The sequence below is a fragment of the Mauremys mutica genome, chromosome 3, assembly GCF_020497125.1.
Source record: "Mauremys mutica isolate MM-2020 ecotype Southern chromosome 3, ASM2049712v1, whole genome shotgun sequence".
In the NCBI taxonomy this organism is placed as follows: domain Eukaryota; kingdom Metazoa; phylum Chordata; order Testudines; family Geoemydidae; genus Mauremys; species Mauremys mutica.
In genome coordinates, this window is record NC_059074.1 from 2,713,327 (window position 1) to 2,733,969 (window position 20,643).

Genomic DNA, 20,643 nt, shown 5'->3' on the forward strand with positions numbered 1-20,643 from the left:
GCCCGGGGGGGGTTACACCCCAGAGCCCGGGAGGGGGGGATTGAGCCCGGGGGGGGTTACACCCCAGAGCCCGGCGGGGGGGATTGAGCCCGGGGGGGGGGGGTTACACCCCAGAGCCCGGGAGGGGGGGATTGAGCCCGGGGGGGGTTACACCCCAGAGCCCGGCGGGGGGGATTGAGCCCGGGGGGGGTTACACCCCAGAGCCCGGCGGGGCGGGGGGGGGATTCAGGACGGGGGGAGGCGGTTCCCCCTCCGGCCGGGGGCGGCGCTGTGAGCGGCCGGGCCCGGCGCAGGCTGCAGCGATGGCGGCGCGGGGCGGTGAGCGCGAGCGCCGGGCCGGGTCCCCCCCCGCGAGCCGCGAGCCGCCCGCAGACCGACAGGTGAGGGGCCCGGGCGGGGGGCGGCTGCAGGGAGCGCGGGGGGGCTGGGCTGGGGGGTGCAGCAGGCAGGCTGTGTGGGGGGGGGCTGGGCGGGGGGGTGCAGCAGGCAGGCTGTGTGTGGGGGGCTGGGCTGGGGGGTGCAGCAGGCAGGCTGTGTGGGGGGGCGCTGGGGGGTGCAGCAGGCAGGCTGTGTGGGGGGGGGCTGGGCTGGGGGGTGCAGCAGGCAGGCTGTGGGGGGGGGCTGGGCTAGGGGGTGCAGCAGGCAGGCTGTGTGGGGGGGCTGGGCTGGGGGGCGCTGGGGGGTGCAGCAGGCAGAATGTGTGTGTGTGTGGGGGCTGGGCTGGGGGGCTGCCCCGGTGACTGCAGCAGGCAGGCTGTGTGTGTGGGGGGGCTGGGGGGCGCTGGGGGGTGCATCAGGCAGGCTGTGGTTGGGGGGGCTGCCCCGGTGACTGCAGCAGGCAGGCTGTGGGGGGGGGCTGGGCTGGGGGGTGCAGCAGGCAGGCTGTGTGTGGGGGGGCTGGGCTGGGGGGCGCTGGGGGGTGCAGCAGGCAGGCTGTGTGTGGGGGGGGCTGGGCTGGGGGGCGCAGCAGGCAGGCTGTGTGTGGGGGGGGCTGGGCTGGGGGGCGCTGGGGGGTGCAGCAGGCAGGCTGTGGTTGGGGGGGGCTGGCTGTGGTACCGCTGCCCCCAGAGCAGGGGGTGGGCAGGCTGCCCATGGGGGCCGTGCTGACTCGGGGTCCCCCCCCCCGCCCCAGGAGCTCTCCAAGGAGGAAAAGCTGCAGTTGCGGAAGGAGAAGAAGCAGCAGAAGAAGAAGCGGAGAGATGAGAAGGGGCAGCCAGCTGAGTCCTCCACCCCTGGGCACCCGCAGGCCCAGCCGCCAGGTACAGCTGGGGGCGGCTGCCCCTTCTCAGCGCGTGCCCCTGTCGCCGACCCCCAGGGCCGGGCTAGGCCCCAGCCTGGGAACATTCTCGGGGGGGGGGGGGGGCGGGGCCGGCAGTGACCCTGACCCCCGGGGGTCTCACTCTTCCCCCAGGGTGAGCCACGCGGCCTCCCCATCTCCTGAGACTGGGCCCCTGGGGCTGCCGCCCCCCCCCCCCCCGGGAGCTCCGGGCAGCGAGTCTGGGACAGCCCCTGGGGGAGACGTGTACAATCTGGGGGAGCAGCACCCCCCCGCCAGCGTCTGCGGGGACACCCAGCCAGCGCGGGCAGGCAGGCGGGTGTATCCGCGGCCTGGCACACGGCCCAGGCAGCCCTTGGGGAGCCCAGAGAAGTGACGGTTACAGCCCAGCCCAGCTGCAGTGACCCCCGTGGTTCAAGCTCTGTCTGTCTCCATCTCACTCCTTGGTCCAAATCCCTGGTGTGAGGGGCCCCCCCTCCAGCTGCCCCCCCCCCCCCAGCCTGTTCTGAGCTGGGGACTGGTGCTCAGCTCCCTGCGGAGAGGCAGGACATCCCTCTCCCTCTGGGGCGTTGGCGATTGGATCTGCCACTGTCACCCGCAGAGCTCCGCTGGGAGGGGGCCTGGGCAGCTGGGTGACACCCACCCCCGTCTCCCCCTGCCCTGGGAGCACACAGCCCCTTTCCACCCACTCGGTAACGACGCAGCACCGAGGGGAAACTGAGGCACACGCAGGGCTCATAAAATAGTACAGAAAATTCCCACTTTGTCCCAAGCCTTTGCTCATTTGCATGTGGCCCCTGGGTTACGAGCCCTCTGTCTGTCCATCCGGGTCCCACCTCTGAGCGTCCCCTGGGCACACCCGGCCAGCCATGGCACAGCAAGGCTACCGTCCCTATGCTACTGGTGGGGACTGGAGGCCCAGTGCCTGGCCAGTCTGTGGTGGAGCAGGGACATGAGCCCCGGTCTCCTGAATCCTCATCGAATGCTCTGACCATTGCGCCTCCCTCTCCCCCCCCCCCCCACGGGCCGTGTGCTCTCTGGAGCCCGGGGGTGTGGGAGGCTCCCGCACGGTGACCGGTCTCTCCTCCTGCAGGGGCTGCGCCCCCCATGCCGGCCCCAGTGCCCAGCGAGGACCTGGCCGGCAGCGAGAAGCCGGCGGGGGGGAAGAGCAAGGCGGAGCTGAGAGCAGAGCGCCGGGCCAAGCAGGAGGCCGACCGCGCCCTGAAACAAACCAAGAAAGGGGAGTCGAGCCCGGCAGCTGTGCCGGCCAAGCCCAGGCTGCAGCCCAGCGAGCCCCAGTCCAGTAAGGACAGAACTGCCATGCCATGGCTGCTCCCCTCCTTGGGATTATGGGCTCAAAGGGGTCAGGGCAGCACCCCCTGGGCGGGGCTGGGTGAGCCGGCGGGTGGCCCGGGGCAGTGCCCCCTGGGTGGGGCTGGGTGAGCCGGCGGGTGGCCCGGGGCAGCGCCCCCGGGGGGGGGCTGGGTGAGCCGGCGGGGGGGGTGTCTGACTCAGCGCCCCCTGGGTGAGCCGGCGGGGGGGGGGTGTCTGACTCAGCGCCCCCTGGGTGAGCCGGCGGGGGGGGTGTCTGACTCAGCGCCCCCAGGGTGAGCCGGCGGGGGGGGGGGTGACAGACTCAGCGCCCCCTGGGTGAGCCGGCGGGGGGGGTGTCTGACTCAGCATCCCCTGGGTGAGCCGGCGGGGGGGTGTCTGACTCAGCGCCCCCTGGGTGAGCCGGCGGGGGGCGTGTCTGACTCAGCGCCCCCTGGGTGAGCCGGCGGGGGGCGTGTCTGACTCGGCGTCCCCTGGGTGAGCCGGCGGGGGGGGGCTGTCTGACTCAGCGCCCCCTGGGTGAGCCGGCGAGGGGGGGTGTCTGACTCAGCGCCCCCTGGGTGAGCCGGCGGGGGGGGGTCTGACTCAGCGTCCCCTGGGTGAGCCGGCGGGGGGCGTGTCTGACTCAGCGCCCCCTGGGTGAGCCGGCGGGGGGCGTGTCTGACTCGGCGTCCCCTGGGTGAGCCGGCGGGGGGGGGGTGTCTGACTCAGCGCCCCCTGGGTGAGCCGGCGAGGGGGGGTGTCTGACTCAGCGCCCCCTGGGTGAGCCGGCGGGGGGGGGTCTGACTCTCTGCCCCCTGGGTGAGCCGGCGGGGGGGGGGTGGTCTGACTCTCTGCCCCCTGGGTGAGCCAGCGGGGGGGCGGGTCTGACTCTCTGCCCCCTGGGTGGTGCTGCCCCATCTCCCCTGTGCCCAGGTCGCTGTGATTGTGCTTTTTCCCTAGTCCCCCACCCCCTTCCCAGGTCCCCAGGCTCTTTATTGCCCCCGTCCCTCCAGGGTGCCTGGGTCACGGTGGAGTGTGGCTGTGCCCATCCAGGGTGCCTGGGTGGCTCCGTGTTGGGGTCATGCCCTGGCCCCCAGCTCAGCCCGTTCTCCTTGCTCCTGCTAGCGGTGAAGCGGGTGCCGGAGCACGTGCAGGTGGACGACCCAGCAGCACAGAGGAGACTGGCGAAGAAGCTGGAACGGCAGCAGGTACAGGGTGCCCGGGCACTGCCACATGCTGAGGGACTCGCGGGGGGAAGGGCCTGGGGAGAATCCCGTGGTCTCGTCTCCGTGAAGGGGGATGCCCGAGGCATCGTGGGCTAGACAGCGGGGGTCAGGGGGGCAGGAGTTAGGGGCACGGGCCTGGGGCAGGCTGGGTGGCAGTGGCGGCAGGGCAGGTGGGTGGGGTGGCCGTGGGAACGGACAAGGTGTGCGGACGCAGGTAAATCCTTCTGTCTTAGTGCGTTCTGTTATACCGGGGCTCTGCCCGCCCCCTCCCTGGCGGCGTTCGGCTGTGACCCAAACCAAGGGGCTCCCTTCACGCCAAGCGAGGGAAGTCACTTATCTGCTTAGTAGCAATAACCAGCCTGTCCCCACGCTCGTCGCTGGTTCTGTTCGGCGGGGCCGTCGTGACCTGTCGTAGCCCCGTCCCTGTTCTGTACCCAGATACCAGGACGGTTCCTAGTAGGCCAAATGGCTGTGTTTGGTACTGCTCCCCAAAGGGTTAATCCCGGGCACCCTAAAACCTGCCCCCCCGTTGTATAGGTTACGTTCATGTAGGTTACTAAGCAGCATGTGATATCAATGTGTATATGGATCCTTCACATACACGTAGGTCCTAATCGCTAGCTCACCTCCTGACGGGCAGGTTGGCTGTTCCAAGCGAGGGGGTGTCAGGGCTGTGCCCGGCGGGGTAGGGGTGGGGGGTGTCCCATGGGCAGGCTGGGCCCGCTGGGGAGGGGGTAGGTGGGCGGTGCCTGGCAGGGTTGGGGGCAGGAGTGGGGTGTGTGCCATGGGCAGGCTGTGCCCGCTGGGGAGGGGGCAGGTGGGCGGTGTCTGGTGAGGGAGGGGGTGTGTCCCATGGGCAGGCTGGGCCCGCTGGGGAGGGGGCAGGTGGGTGGTGTCTGGTGAGGGAGGGGGTGTGTCCCATGGGCAGGCTGGGCCCGCTGGGGAGGGGGTAGGTGGGCGGTGCCTGGAAGGGTTGGGGGCAGGAGTGGGGGGTGTGCCATGGGCAGGCTGTGCCCGCTGGGGAGGGGGCAGGTGAGTGGTGTCTGGTGAGGGAGGGGGTGTGTGCGCCATGGGCAGGCTGTGCCCGCTGGGGAGGGGGTAGGTGGGTGGTGTCTGGTGACGGAGGGGGTGTGTGCCATGGGCAGGCTGTGCCCGCTGGGGAGGGGGCAGGTGGGTGGTGTCTGGTGAGGGAGGGGGTGTGTGCCATGGGCAGGCTGTGCCCGCTGGGGAGGGCCTTTGCCGACCTGCACTGAAGCAGCATGCTCTGAAATTTCCATGCCAGGTTCCTCTGAGGCCAGATTACGGCGCCAAAGTCAACCTCTTCTCCCACTTGCACCAGTACAGCCGGAAGATGCCGCTGACCCAGCAGATGAGGTTTGTGCCGCTCGGCCTTGAGGCTGGTGAAGACGTCTGCTGCAGCCTGCGCTCTGGGGTGGGCTGTGCCCAGGCAACCTGGCCTCCGTGTGTCCTTCCTGGATGTGGGGCAACGCCCTGTTGCTGTGGGCTGCCCAGCTCTGGGTGCCCACCCCAGGGGCAGGTCTTGCTGCCCTGGTGGGGCTGTGGGGCGAAGGGTGAGCCCTGGCCAGCTGGGGTGGGGTTGGCCAGGACATCCCATTTCCTGCACGTGGGGAAGGTATGGGGCGTGGGGGCGTACTGGCTGTGTGAGTGTGGGGGGTATGGAATGAAGGGGGCACCCAGTGTGTGTTGGAGGGGTATGGGGTGAGAGGGGCACACTATGACTGTGTGTAGGGGTGTCTGGGGGACGGGGTAACCTGGGTGGTTAGGGGAGTATGTGACAAATAGGGAGCCCTGGCCTGGGACAAGTGTGGGGCAAAGAGTGATGCCCCAGGTGTGTGCGTAGCGGGGTGACGGGGATGCCCTGGGGGTGTGTGTGTCTGTGTGGGTGTGTAAGTTACAGGGTGACGGGGATGTCCTGGGTGTGCATGGGCATGCGTGTGACAGGGATGTCCTGGGTGTGGATGGGGGTTATGGGGTGACGGGGATGCCCTAGGGAGTGTGGGGGTGACGGGGATGCCCTGGGTGTCCACAGGGGTGATGGGGGTGCCTTGGGGGGAGGTGACGGGGATATCCTGGATCTGGCAGGTGGAAGCTCTGTGGGGAGTGACCTAGCATTGGGGGCCGTAGGGTCCTTCCCCTTCTGCGCTGGTGGAGCCTCCCAGCTCCAAGGCCTCTCATCTGTGCCCTGCGTGTGTCCCCAGCATCCCCTCCACGGCGATCCATCCGGCCGTGGTGCGGCTCGGCCTGCAGTACTCCCAGGGGCTGCTGGACGGCTCCAACGCGCGCTGCCTCGCCCTGCTGCAAGTCTTCAGACAGGTACCGCTGACCTGGGCCTGGGCCCCTCGCTCCTTTGGGCTGCGCCAGCGCTGGCCCCCCCCGGGGGGCGCAGGCCGAGACACTGCGTCCTGCCCTGGCTCGGGGCCTGGGCCTGGGTCCCTTGGGCTGCGCCGGGCTCCCCCGCGGGGCGCAGGCTGAGACACTGCGTCCTGCCCTGGCTCGGGGCCTGGGCCTGGGTCCCTTGGGCTGCGCCGGGCTCCCCCGCGGGGTGCAGGCTGAGACACTGCGTCCTGCCCTGGCTCGGGGCCTGGGCCTGGGTCCCTTGGGCTGCGCCGGGCTCCCCCGCGGGGTGCAGGCTGAGACACTGCATCCTGCCCTGGCTCGGGGCCTGGGCCCCTCGCTTCCTCGGGCTGCGCCAGTCTGTCGTGTGCCAGCTCCCTGGGCTGGTGAGGCCAGGCCCTGTGTGGTGCCGCAGCCCAGCCTGGGAGCAGAACGGGTCGGGCTGCTGGTACCGCGGAGCCTGACGAACTGCCCCGCCCCCCAGCGCTGCCGGTGCCTCAGCCCCAAACACCCCAACCCTGCCCCGCCCCGCCCCGCCCCCCAGCTGTCTGGAAGCCTCGCTCTGCCAGTGCCCCTTGGCAGCGGCCGGCGAGGCGGGCTGTGCTAACTGAGCAGAGGCAAACCAAGACAAAAGGGATCATTTACCTTTTTAAAACCCCACCACTGTACCCAGCACATAAATAACCTAGACCGTCACCGAGCACTTTCTGCTTGTGCCGATGAGCGACGGGTTCCCCACACGCTGGCCTCGCACACGCTGCTCTTCCTCGCTCTGTCCAAGAACACGGAGCTGGGTCAGCAGCAGACTGGGTCACTCCGGAGAATGACCTTTTCCTCCCCTTGGCTGGAAGTCCAGCTCCACGCTCGCTGTCCTGCTCTTTGCCTCTGTTCGGCTTGGCGTGCTCCTTGGAGTCGCTGTCCTGCGGCTGTCTCTCTTCCCACGGCGTGTATCCACAAGCGGGCTTTCTGCGCCCCGTGGGCCCTCGCCTGCCCACTGGGTGCAGCGAGCTGCGTTCCTGCAGTACCTGTCACGCTCAGGCCATACGCTGCAGGCCATGGGTGGGTGGGCTTCTCATTTGCTGGTTTCAGGATCTGCTTTGTGATCAGTTCCCTTTTCACCAAGCATCTTTCCCGGATCCTCTCTCCAGCATGTCTGTAGCTGTTATTCCCTCGCCTTCCCGTCTCTGGTAGTGCCTGCTCACATCCCCAGCTCTGCTTTTCTCTCCTCCTCGGGCCCTAAAACCTTCCCTCCGTCGCCCTTCCCGGCCCCTCCTCCTGGCCTTCCTTTATTTGATCACCTCGCCTCCCAGCCCAGCTCAGTTCACTGCTAGCTCAGCGCCTCCCTCCTCCTCACAGCCTTTTCCAGCTGCCCCCCCTCGCAGCTCGCCCTGCCCCCTCCCCGTGACAGCACTCTGTGCTAGCACCGGGCTCGGGTACGAGACCTCCGCCCCACCCCAGCCCATGTCCCCCCTGCCCATGCCTGCTCCTGGGAGATGTTCCCAGTTAACATGCCTGGCTGGGTTCCTGCTGCTCTCTCTAGATGAGCCCTGGCTGCCTGCCCTCCACTCCTCTGCCAGGCCGGGATACCCTGTCCCGGTGCCTGGGTGTCATGGTCTCTCGCCCGGCTTATTCCAGGTGATCCGGGATTACTCAACGCCGCCCAATGAGGAGCTCTCGCGAGACCTGGTGGCCAGGCTGAAGCCCTACATCAGGTGAGGCCGAGAGAGACGGGACGGCAGGATCTTCCAAAGGAGGGGCTCTTGGGGCTGCAGTTCAGATGGGTTCTCCCCTGGCCCCCCCAGTCCGGGCTGGTCATCTCCGCTGGCGCTGCTGTTCCCATCCCCCGCTTCCCCCCAGGCCCAGGCTGGGGGTTACTGGGCAGGGGCTTCTCTGCAGATGCTGAAAAGCTGCTGATCCCCATTAATGAGCCCAGGCGCTCCCCCGCTCTGGGGCTGCTCCCTGCCCCCCAGGCCTGGCTCCAGTCCGTGCCCCTCAGCGTTTGTCTCCTCTCTGCAGTTTCCTGAACCAGTGCCGGCCCCTCTCCGCCAGCATGGGCAACGCCATTAAGTACCTCAAGAAGGAGATCTCGGGCTTGTCCAGCACCCTGAGAGAGGAGGAGGTGAGCAGGGGCCTAGCGCAGGACATGGGCTTTACGCCTGCCGAGGGGCCTGGGGGTTCACCAGGGCTACGGCTGTAAAGACGCTAGGTCTCGGCGTGGTGAGGCAGATACTGCCAGGGACCAGAAACGGGTTAGGAGACAGGACACAGCGTCCCGTCACCTTCCATTACGGCTGAAGGCAAACAGGGGCCTCCAGGTGCTGAACTAGATCTCGTTAATGTGTTTACTGAGGCGGGAACGGGGGGCAGTGAAGGGGCAGAATGCGCAGGTGACACTGAGTTATGTAGGGTCGTGAGGAACTTCAGGGTACATCTGCCCTGCACCCTGTTTTTGGTGTGTCGACTACATCCACAGCCGCCGCCGCCCCCCAGCACCGGCATGAACAGCACTGCAGCTGGGGAGGCTCTGCTCGGGGGAGTTCAGACACTCCTGGCCCCTGGTGGTCGCACCAGGGCACGGACCCTACGTGGCTCTGCTCGCCCACGCAGCACCCCCATCCACACTGATGTTCTTAGAATTGTAGTGCCCCACCGCTGGACTCTGACCCTGCTGCAGGGAGAGGCTCCGGCAGCGGGTGGGAAGCAGCGGGGAAAGGCTCCGGCAGTGGGAAAGCAGCGGGGAAAGGCTCCGGCAGCGAGTGGGAGGCAGCGGGGAAAGGCTCCGGCAGTGGGAAAGCAGCGGGGAAAGGCTCCGGCAGCGAGTGGGAGGCAGCGGGGAGAGGCTCCGGCAGTGGGTGGGAGGCAGCGGGGAGAGGCTCCGGCAGTGGGTGGGGGGCAGCGGGGAGAGGCTCCGGCAGCAGGTGGGAGGCAGCGGGGAGAGGCTCCGGCAGCGGGTGGGAGGCAGCGGGGAAAGGCTCCGGCAGCGGGTGGGAGGCAGCGGGGAGAGGCTCCGGCAGCGGGTGGGAGGCAGCGGGGAGAGGCTCCGGCAGCGGGGCGGAGGCAGCGGGGAGAGGCTCCGGCAGCGGGTGGGAGGCAGCGGGGAGAGGCTCCGGCAGCGGGTGGGAGGCAGCGGGGAGAGGCTCCGGCAGCGGGTGGGAGGCAGCGGGGAGAGGCTCCGGCAGCGGGTGGGAGGCAGCGGGGAGAGGCTCCGGCGAGTGGGAGGCAGCGGCAGCGAGTGGGAGGCAGCGGGGAAAGGCTCCGGCAGCGGGTGGGAGGCAGCGGGGAGAGGCTCCGGCGAGTGGGAGGCAGCGGCAGCGAGTGGGAGGCAGCGGGGAAAGGCTCCGGCAGCGGGTGGGAGGCAGCGGGGAGAGGCTCCGGCAGTGGGAAAGCAGCAGGGAAAGGCTCCGGCAGCGAGTGGGAGGCAGCAGGGAAAGGCTCCGGCAGCGGGTGGGAGGCAGCGGGGAGAGGCTCCGGCAGCGGGGAGAGGCTCCGGCAGCGGGGAAAGGCTCCGGCAGTGGGAAAGCAGCAGGGAGAGGCTCTGGTGGTGGGAAAGCTGCAGGGAGAGGCTCCGGCAGCAGGTGGGAGGCAGCGGGGAAAGGCTCCGGCGGTGGGTGGGAGGCAGCGGGGAGAGGCTCCGGCAGGGGGTGGGGGGCAGCGGGGAGAGGCTCCGGCAGCAGGTGGGAGGCAGCGGGGAGAGGCTCCGGCAGCGGGTGGGAGGCAGCGGGGAAAGGCTCCGGCAGCGGGTGGGAGGCAGCGGGGAGAGGCTCCGGCAGCGGGTGGGAGGCAGCGGGGAGAGGCTCCGGCAGCGGGTGGGAGGCAGCGGGGAGAGGCTCCGGCAGCGGGTGGGAGGCAGCGGGGAGAGGCTCCGGCAGCGGGTGGGAGGCAGCGGGGAGAGGCTCCGGCAGCGGGTGGGAGGCAGCGGGGAGAGGCTCCGGCAGCGGGTGGGAGGCAGCGGGGAGAGGCTCCGGCAGCGGGTGGGAGGCAGCGGGGAGAGGCTCCGGCGAGTGGGAGGCAGCGGCAGCGAGTGGGAGGCAGCGGGGAAAGGCTCCGGCAGCGGGTGGGAGGCAGCGGGGAGAGGCTCCGGCGAGTGGGAGGCAGCGGCAGCGAGTGGGAGGCAGCGGGGAAAGGCTCCGGCAGCGGGTGGGAGGCAGCGGGGAGAGGCTCCGGCAGTGGGAAAGCAGCAGGGAAAGGCTCCGGCAGCGAGTGGGAGGCAGCAGGGAAAGGCTCCGGCAGCGGGTGGGAGGCAGCGGGGAGAGGCTCCGGCAGCGGGGAGAGGCTCCGGCAGCGGGGAAAGGCTCCGGCAGTGGGAAAGCAGCAGGGAGAGGCTCTGGTGGTGGGAAAGCTGCAGGGAGAGGCTCCGGCAGCAGGTGGGAGGCAGCGGGGAAAGGCTCCGGCGGTGGGAAAGCAGCAGGGAGAGGCTCCGCCAGCTCCCTGTTGCAGGAATCTTTCCCTGCAGTGGGGAATGTTTCCCGCAGCTCCCAGCTGCTGTGCCTTTCCTCGCTGCCTCCCACCTGCCAGGGCCTTTTACTGGTCTGTGCAGCTACACATCACAGTATGGACGCAGCGGCGTGTACCTACACCTCCCCAACGTGCTGCCAGAGCAGCGGTGCCTTGTCGGCGCAGCCTCAGAGGAGGCAGGAGAACAGGATTGTTTGCATTGATTTCCGTGTGCTCGTAACACCTGCAGCTCTGCATTGTGGCAGTGACTGTATTCAGATCTCATGCTTTGGGCCTTCGGCCACTCACCTGCAGGGAGCCAGGAAGGAATTTCCCCCCAATGCACAAGTGGGAGGATGGATTCTGGTTTTTTCGCCTTCCTCTGAAGCATTGGAGATGGAACACTACGCGGGGTGGCCCATCGCTCTGGGGTGGTGCAGAGGATCCTTTCTACATGCCCAGCTGCTGGTCTTGCTCACAGGCTCAGGGTCAAACTGATGGACAGATTCGGGGTTGGGAAGCAATTTTCCCCAGGTCAGATTGGCAGGGGCCTTAGGGATTTTTCATCTCCCTCTACAGTGTGGGGCTTGGGTCGCCTGCTGGGATCACCTGGGCATGTCTCACCTGATCAATTCCCTGCCATTGCGGGGGCCACAGCCCTGGGGGCACCTCGGTCTCTCCAGTTCTCTGCCTGTGGCCACAACTGCTCAGTCTCCTGCGGGGTGAAGTGCTGCAGTTTAACTAAAACCTTTGGGGTTTGTGTAGGGCGGGAGAAGTGGGGTTCCGGGTGGGTAAGGACTGCACTCGCGGTGTCTGATAACAAGTGACACACCTGGAATTGGGTGTGGAGCACTGGAGTGGAGGAAGGTTGCCTCTTCCACAGTGAGGATCACTTTGTGGTGCCGGGGGGTATTGTGATTTTGTAGCGTGAGAGTTCTTTGACAAGGGCTGTCTTGTACCCAGTGCAGCTCAGCGTTAACTTGTTCCGTGTGGTGAGAGACCCCAAGGTCTAGTCGGCACGTCCGGAGAGCTGGGCCTTCACGTGGCACATATTGACATCAAAGTGGCTTTTGATCAGTTGCAAAGTCAGCAGCCCTCCCTCAGTTCCCTTGTGCCACTGTTGTGTTCATTTAGATGGAGCAAATGGGCCAAAGGTGGTAACAGAACCCAGCCACCATCCAACATTAAACTGTGTTAAACAAGGGACAGGGCGGGGGTTGGTATCCAGAGACCTCAGCCTGCCTAGCACCAGGGCAAACACCCCATTAAACAGCCTGTTCACCTGCTATTACAGCTACAGAAAAGGACGACAAACAGTTAAAGCGTTTGAAATGTAAAGCATTAAATCAGACTTTCCTTCCAGCTGCATCCCGTGTTCCCTTGCCCTGTAGCTGGAGAGGGTTTTAGAAGGAAAATCCCCCAGCTGTTTGACCGTCTCCTAGACAGTATCAGCTGCTGTTATGGGCAGAAGTGAGCTGAGATGAGCTGGAGCTGCTGCTGCTGTTAAAGTCAATCCCGCTTCATACCAGGTGGTGTCTGGGATTCAGCTGTGGCTGGTGGAGATGGTGATGGCGTCTGGATCTCTCTCTCTGGCCTGTTCTGGTCAAGACACCTCTCAGGGTCAGGATGACCAAAGCCCAGGGTCCCTGGAAAGGGTGGAGGTAGCAGCCATGATGGTGAAACTCATTTGAGAAGTCATCGTCTGTTCTTCCTCTCCATTCTTCTATCCGTCTTCTCCCCACCCCCAAAGTCTCTTTAAGGACCCAAATGGGGAGCAGTGGGGGAATAGCCCATCCCCTCGTTATTTTGTCCACCAATTAGGTTTGATATCTGAATATATTAACTTCTGGCTCCACATCATCTGTTTCTAACAATTAGAATTTCAACACTCCTTGGATTGTATCAGCATGGCTTTCCACAGTGAGGGAATCTCCTGGAGCTCAGCAGCATGGCCGTCTGGTGTAGGCTAATCCAGTCTCTCTCTGGTTCTCTTGCACCTGTTCATAACACTCTTTATTGAAAATGACTTGACCTACTTTCCACTGTACATTTCTAAGCAGGCAAAAGTTACAGCCTACCCATGACAGCAATACGGATCCTGGCGAGTGCCCGCCCGCTGACTTTCTCCTACCTTCAGACTCATCTTCTACATCCAGTTTGGTGACAAAATGCTTCTTCACCCCCCTCTTAGCTTCAATTCTCTCCTGTGGACATTTTGCGCTATCCGTCCCCCAGAGCTGCGGGTCGCGGCGCATTGCACTGACCATGTGTTAGACTCTAAACCCGCAGGGCATAAGCCAAGCCCCCTGCCGACAGGCATGGCCGATGCCTTTTCTGTCTGGGGAAGAGCCACATCCCCATTAGACGCAGAGGGGGTAAGGACTCGCAAGTCGAGGGAGGCGTGGCTGAAATGCGCGTCACTCAGACCTGGAGGAGACGTCTACCTCCCTCCAAGGAGCCCACAGGGTCATCCTCTGCGAGTGCTCAGTGAGCAGACCCACGCCTGGGCTCGAGCAGCACGAGGAAGGCAGGCAAGACAACTGAAGCAAAATCGGCACAGGTCACATCAACGCTGTTTGCCCTGGTACTATCAGCACCCCCTGCTGCTATAGCAGCACCAAGGCTGGCTACTGCTTTGGCACCGGTGCCGGCAGAGCCTGCACCAGCTGCTCCAGCAGACACCCCATCATCACTGCAGCAGGCACGAGTGCAGGGCCAAGCAGAGACAGACACGACTCCAGGCATAGAGATGTCGCCCGATTGGGAGGAAAGGGGAGGGTGCCATCGTGCTGTGCCAAGGGAGCAGTGCTAAGCCACTGACAGAGACACCACGGAACGCCCTTACTGAACCACTGGGATCCCTGCTGGGTAGCCGTTGGCGCAGAGCTGGAGCAGAGACATCCCCCGTGGCACTGGCCAAGGAATACGCCTCGTCACCGTCACCAAACTGCCTTCTTCCCAGCACCAAGCAGAGACTCCTCCCTGCTTCTGGCTGACAGCGGCCCTAGAGGCGGTACGAAGGACCCCTCTTGTAGGGGGCCAGCGTGGTGTTGAGCTCACCTATATACCATGCTACACTGGCTCTTTTCCTTCCCTCATTCTTAGCAGGCCCAAATATACCTGTTGTGCCCGGCCCTGGTCCCACCCTTTACAACTTCTGGTCATGTTCTGTCTTGGAGGGTCTTGACTCTGGGGGCTTCGGTACCCCCCCATGGGAGGAGTAGGGAGTGAGGTTGTGTTTCAGGCACGATCACCGTTTCTTTGGCTTTTAGTGTTTCTTACCACCACCCCCTTGCCTCTCCCGACCAGTTGCTTGACCTTGGCTTGGGAGAGGAGTCGGTAGGGTGTATGCTCGGCTATAAAACTCCCACCATACCCAGCAACACTTGAACGCTCTTCCTTATCTTCTCACATTGTGCGGTAAACCCCATCTATAGTGGGCAGATGCAACACATAGTGTCTTTGTTCACACACATTAGTAAGAATATAAAAGTATCAAAAATCAAACCCAAAATTTGATCTCAGGCTAACAAACGGGCCTAGATACTAACAGTAATGTCTCACCCTCCTGGACGCAGCATTCACAGGAGCCATTGTCGACTCCAGGCAGAAAAGGCATGCATGCCCGAGAGTGGGCTCCAGCACTACAGGGGCCAGGACAGCCATGTCTTGCAGCGCTAGCTCACGTGTTAGCATGCATGCACCGGGAGTCTCTTGCCGGACATCAGCTGCGGTCCCTCTGACTCTGGCTTAGGTCAGTCTCGTCTCCACCGAGCCTTCAAATAGGCAGGGATGTGTCTGCCCCAGCACGTCACTGCAGAGCTGCAGGTGGTTGGCCCCACACACCCTTGGAAAGGGTTGCCCTTCCCAGTCCCCTCGCAGATGAAGACACTGATCATGGATGTGTCAGGCTGGGGGCTCACTTGGGTCACTTACAGATTCAGGGGACTTGGTCCCCAGCCGGCGTGGAGGGAATCTCCTGGAGCTCAGGCTGGTGTGACATTCCTACCTGTCTGCTGGAATTCAGCCCTGCAGAGCTTCCTGCATGACACACAGCAGCGAAAAGGAGATGCCTGCTGCTCACACGTCTGGAGGCCATCAGGGTCTGGACTTGATGCCGTCCAAACAAGGTGATGCCACTGGCCCTTCCATCTCCCACAGCAGCCAGCAGGAACCGAGAGGGCTTCATGGGCAGTCACCAGCCATGAACAGTCCCCACACAGACCCATACTCTGCCTTGGGGGTTCCCCTAAGAGGCCCTTTTGCCACCACAGACGATGCCGAAGGTCAGAACCTTGGCTCCCAAGAAGGACTGAGCCCAGGATTGTCCCCAGAGCTCGTCCTCCTGCGGTGGAATGGAGCCTGCTGCATTCCATTCCACCGGCTCCCCCAAATCCCATGGTGATCTCGCACAGTCTGTCTCATTGCCACATTGGCCAAGGCAGCTGTGGCTCACAGCCTTGTGACAAATGTCTCTCCAGCCGCTGATCCGGCTCCTGGACCTGATCTCGCAGCACCGTGGCCAGCTGCTCCATCCAGACCCGGGGTCGCTGCACCTGATGGCCTGGCTGTGGGCTGACTCAGTGCCGCGGGCAGGCACTGCTCCTTCGGGGCCTAGGAAATCCTAACTGAATGCAGGACAATAGCTGCCAGACTGATGGACTCCTCTAGGTGGAAGGTGGTCTCAATCTGGCAGTCCAGCCCCGTTTGGTCTGAGCCCCAGCTTTAGAACCCAAGATCCTGGACTCCCTGTTACACTGGAAGCAGGCTGGCTTTCACTTCGCTCCGTTAACGTGCCCCTCACAGCATTTCAGCTCGGCCCCCTGTGCGGTCGCGCCTGCTCTCCCTAGTGTTGAGATTCCCAAGGGACTCCTGCATTGACCAGAGAACCTGCCTCTGCCTGGGAGCTCCTGAGAGTCGTGGAGCCTCGGTTCGAACCGCTCTCAGGACGGTCCCTGCACCACCTCACTCTGAAGTCGGTCTTGCTAGTGGCTGTGACTTCAGGGACGTATTGCCGAGCCTCCCTATGGGACAAGGTGGGGCTGAGACCTCAGCTGACGTTCACTGCTGAGCTGGTCTCAGATTTCCATCAGAATGGGCCAGTCCATTGCCAGACTTCCTCCCACAGCCGCATTTGGTGCCAGGAGAAAAGAAACCAGACGCGTGATGCATCCAGGGCTTTGCTTTGTTGTATTGTCCAGACCAAACCATTCCGGACCCCCCCTCCCTTCCGTTTATTGCCAGAGCCCTGGACCAAGCCATCTCTTCACAGAGAATATCAAAGTGGATCACACGCTGTACCTGGAGGTGTTACCAGCAGGCTGGTGCACCTCCCCGCTGGCGCACTCCCGTCTGCTTCAGACACACGCCAGTATCAGAGATCTCTAAGTAACCCGCTGACCTTGTCAAACCCTATGCCTGGGATTCAGCAGCCAGGTCTGAGCCACGTACTCCAGTCATGGCCAGCTGGAGCTCCTCATTCCCCCGCCCTGAGGGACACTGCTTGCCAGTCACCAGCAGCGGGCTCCATGCTCACCTGTACTCGGAGAGACTGGTTACTTACCAGGCTGGAGCTGTGGTGCTTCGAGATGGTGCAGTCCATGTGGATCCCATGACGCACCCTCTGTCCCTGTTTTCAGAGCCCTCAGCTACCAGGGGCTTCGACCTGCGAGGGACTGTCACAGGTGCCCCACCCCCTCTCCCCTTGCACAGGAGCATGAGGAGGCCTGGGGTGCATGTGTGGCCCTGAGGCACCTGGCTATTAAAACGTCCCATCCCATGTGCACAAGGCGCCTGGCCACGTCCAGGGGGACCTGCACTTCCTACACACAGCATCTCGCAGAACCACTGCTCCAGCAGCGGCGTAACCGCCCGCTAGGTTCTCTCTGCCCTGGCGCTACAGGGGATGAGACATTGCCGGTGGATTTCCTGCTGTTGGCTGATCGCGGATGAATACAGAGACTTGGGACTCAATTCAGGAGTATCCTGCCTCTGTCCCCCTCTGCCCGTATCCACCCCTCAACCTGGCTCCAGTCCCCCTCTCCTCCTATCTGTCCCCCTCCTGCCCTGGATCCCGCCTCCTCCCCACCCTGTCTCCCATTTCACACAGCTCTGTGTTTGAATCAACTACTTCCTCTTTCTCCTGCTGCAGGGAGCCGGGCAGGGGACTCGCCAGGGAACATGCTGGCCCCAGGGCAGTGCTACGGGCGCGGTGCTGCAGGGAGCCGGGCAGGGGACTCGCCAGGGAACATGCTGGCCCCAGTGCAGTGCTACGGGCACGGTGCTGCAGGGAGCTGGGCAGGGAACATTCTGCCCCTGCAGTCAGGGCTGGCTTCGGTGCCCCAGCGCGGTTGTAGAGGGCTCTGTCCCCCTCAGTTGAAGTGTGATTGCAAAGGCCTGACCTACCATGTTAAAGATCCTTGCCACTTGCTGTCTGTCGGAGTTGGGGTTTTAGCTCCTGTGGCCGGGCCAAATTCCAGCCTAGGTAATTTATGTTTGGCTGAGCTAACCCCCTGCAGTTGTTTCGTAGAGGATCCTCCTTCACCTGCTGATCTCATCTATTTTGCAGCATTTGTGTGTGGCTCTTACAGGTGCCCAGTTCCACCCCAGAGGGGACTGCACCTCCATATGGGTGGGGTGATGGGAGTGCTTTGGAGGCCTTGTAGCTGGAAGGTGGTACAGGAATGGCAGTCGCTCTGCCAGCCTATTCCCTGCAGGAGAGAGGGAGTAACCCCCTGGGTTTCCTCTCCAGTCCTGTGGGGTGATGGGTCCTTTGAACTCACGGTAAGGCCTGTGCCATGCAGTGCATCCTGCCCCCTGCTCACGAGGATGGGTTGGGGGGATGGGAGCTGCCCTGGCTGAATTGTGCAGCACAGACCTGTTCCTTTCCCTTCCTCCCGCAGTGCGGAGGGGCTCTCCCAAACCATGTGCTGGGGGCCTGCGGCAGCTAGGCCCAGTCAGGGCATCCTGGGTAGGCGGGATGGGAGTGCACACTCCTACTGGGAGTGTGGAGCACGGCCAGCTGGGGGGTGAGCCAGAGGGAAGGATGTCAGAGCTCTCAGGCCCCAGAGTGACTGGCACTGCTTCTCCCCAGGCGAAGGGGAAACTGCAGGGCAGCATCGACGGATACGTGAGGGAGAAGATCCAGCTGGCAGCCGAAGCTATCTCCAAATATGCCTTCAAGAAGATCAGTGACGGTGATGTCATCCTGGTGTATGGATGGTACGGAGGAGGGAGCTTCCCTGTGTGGATGATCTGGCCCAGGGTGGAGGAGCCTTCCTTATGTTTGCTGTGGGCAAACTGGACAGTCCCAACCAAAAATACAGATACTTCAAAAGGCTAATTTCCCATGAGCAAAGTTGACTGGAAGGAAAATTTAGACAGAAAAATGTGAATGGAAATCAGGTGCTGTTTAAGAGAAATTCATGAGATGGCTAAACATCCATGATTCCACAATCACAGAAGAGGACAACTGTGCCTAAAAGCCCATCCTGGGTCAGTGGGGAAGTGAAGGCAGCAGTAAGAAATAAAAAAGCAATATATAACAAATGGGAAATCGATAGCAATTGATATAAACTAGAAGCTAAGAAGTGTAGGAAATTGATAAGGGAGGCTAAAGACCTCAGGGAAAAATGCATGGCTGTCAGGGCTAGGGACAAGGAGTTCAAATATATCAGGAACAAACGAAATTCTAGCAATGGTGTAGGCCCGTTACTAGACAGAGATTTTGGTAATATTGTTAATGATGTGGAAAAGGCAGAACTGTTCAATAAATATTTCTGTTGAGTATTTGGAATGAAGCAGGATGAGCTTTAAAGAGTTTGATCTGTTTAGTTCAGTAAGAAAAGTGAGAGGTGACTTCGTTACAGTGTCATTACAGCACCTTCACGGGGGGAGAACAGTGAGGGCTCTTCAGTCTAGTGTAGAAAGGCAGAACAAGAACCCATGGCTGGAAGCTGGAGCCCAACAAATCCAAACTAGAAAGAAGGCACACAATTCTCACCAGGAGGGTGATGAACTCTTGGGACAAACTGCCAAGGGCAGGGGTGGAGTCTCCCTCTGTCGTTGGCTTCAGATCCGGACTGGCTGCCATTCTGACTGTGCGTTAGCCTATCCCACGTTATTGGGCTAAATGGATGAGGTTCTCTGACCTGTGATATGCCAATTAGACTAGATGGTCCCTTCCGGCTGTAAGCTCAATGAATTCACTTGTGGTGTCCTGTCAGCTCCTCCTTAGTGAACCGCACACTGTGTGACGCCCATGCCAACGGTCGTGCCTTCCGGGTGATCGTGGTGGACAGTCGGCCGCGGCTGGAGGGCCGGGACACACTACGCAGGCTGGTGCGCAAGGGCATCCGCTGCACCTACGTCATGATCACTGCCATCTCCTACATGCTGCCCGAGGTGAGCAGGCAGCTGTGCTGAGGGCAGAGGGGAAGGGTGTTCCTGGAGTGATGGAGGCAGAGCCTGCCACGGCCGTAGATTGGTGCTAGTTGACGCGGTGCCCCCCCTGCAGGTCTCCAAGGTGTTGCTGGGGGCTCACGCGCTGCTGGCCAATGGCTCCGTCATGTCCCGGGTGGGGACATCCCAGATCGCGCTGGTGTCCAAGGCCTACAACGTGCCTGTGCTGGTGTGCTGCGAGACCTACAAGTTCTGTGAGCGGGTGCAGACAGACTCCTTTGTCTCCAACGAGCTGGGTACGTTCCCTGCGTCCTCCCGTGCCGTGGGCTCCACTCCCCTCAGAGCAGCCGCTGGCCACGGTGCAGCCAGACTGCCCAGTGTATGGCACATCCCAGCGCTGCGCTGCACCCTCCTCTGGCCAGTTGGGGAAGTCATGGGGGCAGGGAGGGGCTGTGCCAGTGCCAGACAGCTCCTTCGGCTGGGGGCTGTCCGAGTGCTAGCCAGCTCCCTTGGCCAGTCAGGGAAGTCATGGGGCGGGGGCTTGGGCGGGGCAGGGCGAGGGCTGTCCCAGTGCCAGCCAGTTCCTCCGGCCAGTCAGGGAAGTCATGGGGGGCACCTGACCCTGTAGCATGTCTCTATAGATGACCCCGATGACCTGATCGTGCCCGGGAAGGGAGGAGCCCATCTGCGTGGCTGGAAGGAGAACTCGTCCCTGCGCCTTCTCAATCTGGTCTATGACGTGACCCCCCCCGAGCTAGTGGACCTGGTGATCACAGACTTGGGCATGATCCCATGCACCTCGGTGCCCGTTGTCCTGCGTGTCAAGAATGTGGAACAGTAGTGGGTGGGATGGGGGCTGCAGGGACCCTCAATAAACCCTGCTGATCTCACGGCTGCCTGCTGTGACTGCATAACTGGGGGACAGGGCCAGAGCTGCACTGCATGGGCCCCCACCTGCCCCCAGGGGAACCAGCCCTGCCCCACGGGCTCCTGTCAGGGTACCCACCCCCCCCTCTGGCTGCCTCCAGGGAAACCTGCCCTGCCCCACGGGCTCCTGTCAGGGTGCCCAGCCCCCCTGCCTCCACCTGCCCTCAGTGGAACCAGCCCCTCCCCCATGGGCTCCCCTCAGAGTATCCAGCCCCCCCTCTGCCTGCCCCCAGGGAAACCTGCCCTGCCCCATGGGCTCCTGTAAGGGAATGCAGCCTGCCCCCATGGGCTCCTCTCAGAGTACCCAGCCCCCCCCCCTGCCCTCAGGGAACCCAGCTCCTCCCCCACGGGCTCCTGTCAGGGGAACCAGCCCCCCCCCGGGAACTCAGCCCCACCCTCACAGGCTCCTCTCAGGGTACCCAGCTACCCTCCGCCTGCCCCCAGGGGAACCCGCCCCGCCCCCATGGGCTCCTGTCAGGGTACCCAGCCCCTCTCCCCTCCCCCCCAGGAGAACCAGACCCCTCCCACAGGCTCCTATCAGGGTACTCAGCCCCTCTCCCCTCCCCCCCCAGAGAACCAGCCCCGCCCCCACGGGCTCCTGTCAGGGTACCCAGCCCCCCCGCCCTCAGGGAACCCCTCCCCTCCCCCACAGGCTCCTGTCAGGGAAGCAGCCACCCACCCCCCCAGGGCAACCAGCCCCACCGCGACGGG

General features: G+C 63.7%; 1 protein-coding gene across 1 annotated transcript; it reads left to right on the forward strand.

Moving 5' to 3' along the window:
- The first annotated feature begins 268 nt into the window (after positions 1 to 268).
- EIF2B4 (eukaryotic translation initiation factor 2B subunit delta) lies at positions 269 to 19,895 on the forward strand. The gene is made up of 12 exons (XM_045010780.1): positions 269 to 380; positions 1,133 to 1,259; positions 2,370 to 2,579; positions 3,716 to 3,798; positions 5,099 to 5,190; positions 6,036 to 6,150; positions 7,807 to 7,883; positions 8,188 to 8,290; positions 17,699 to 17,826; positions 18,831 to 19,008; positions 19,121 to 19,301; positions 19,647 to 19,895. Exons 1-12 carry the CDS (start codon positions 303 to 305, stop codon positions 19,844 to 19,846), a joined length of 1,572 nt encoding a protein of 523 aa, XP_044866715.1. The 5' UTR covers positions 269 to 302; the 3' UTR covers positions 19,847 to 19,895.
- The last annotated feature ends 748 nt before the right edge of the window (positions 19,896 to 20,643 follow it).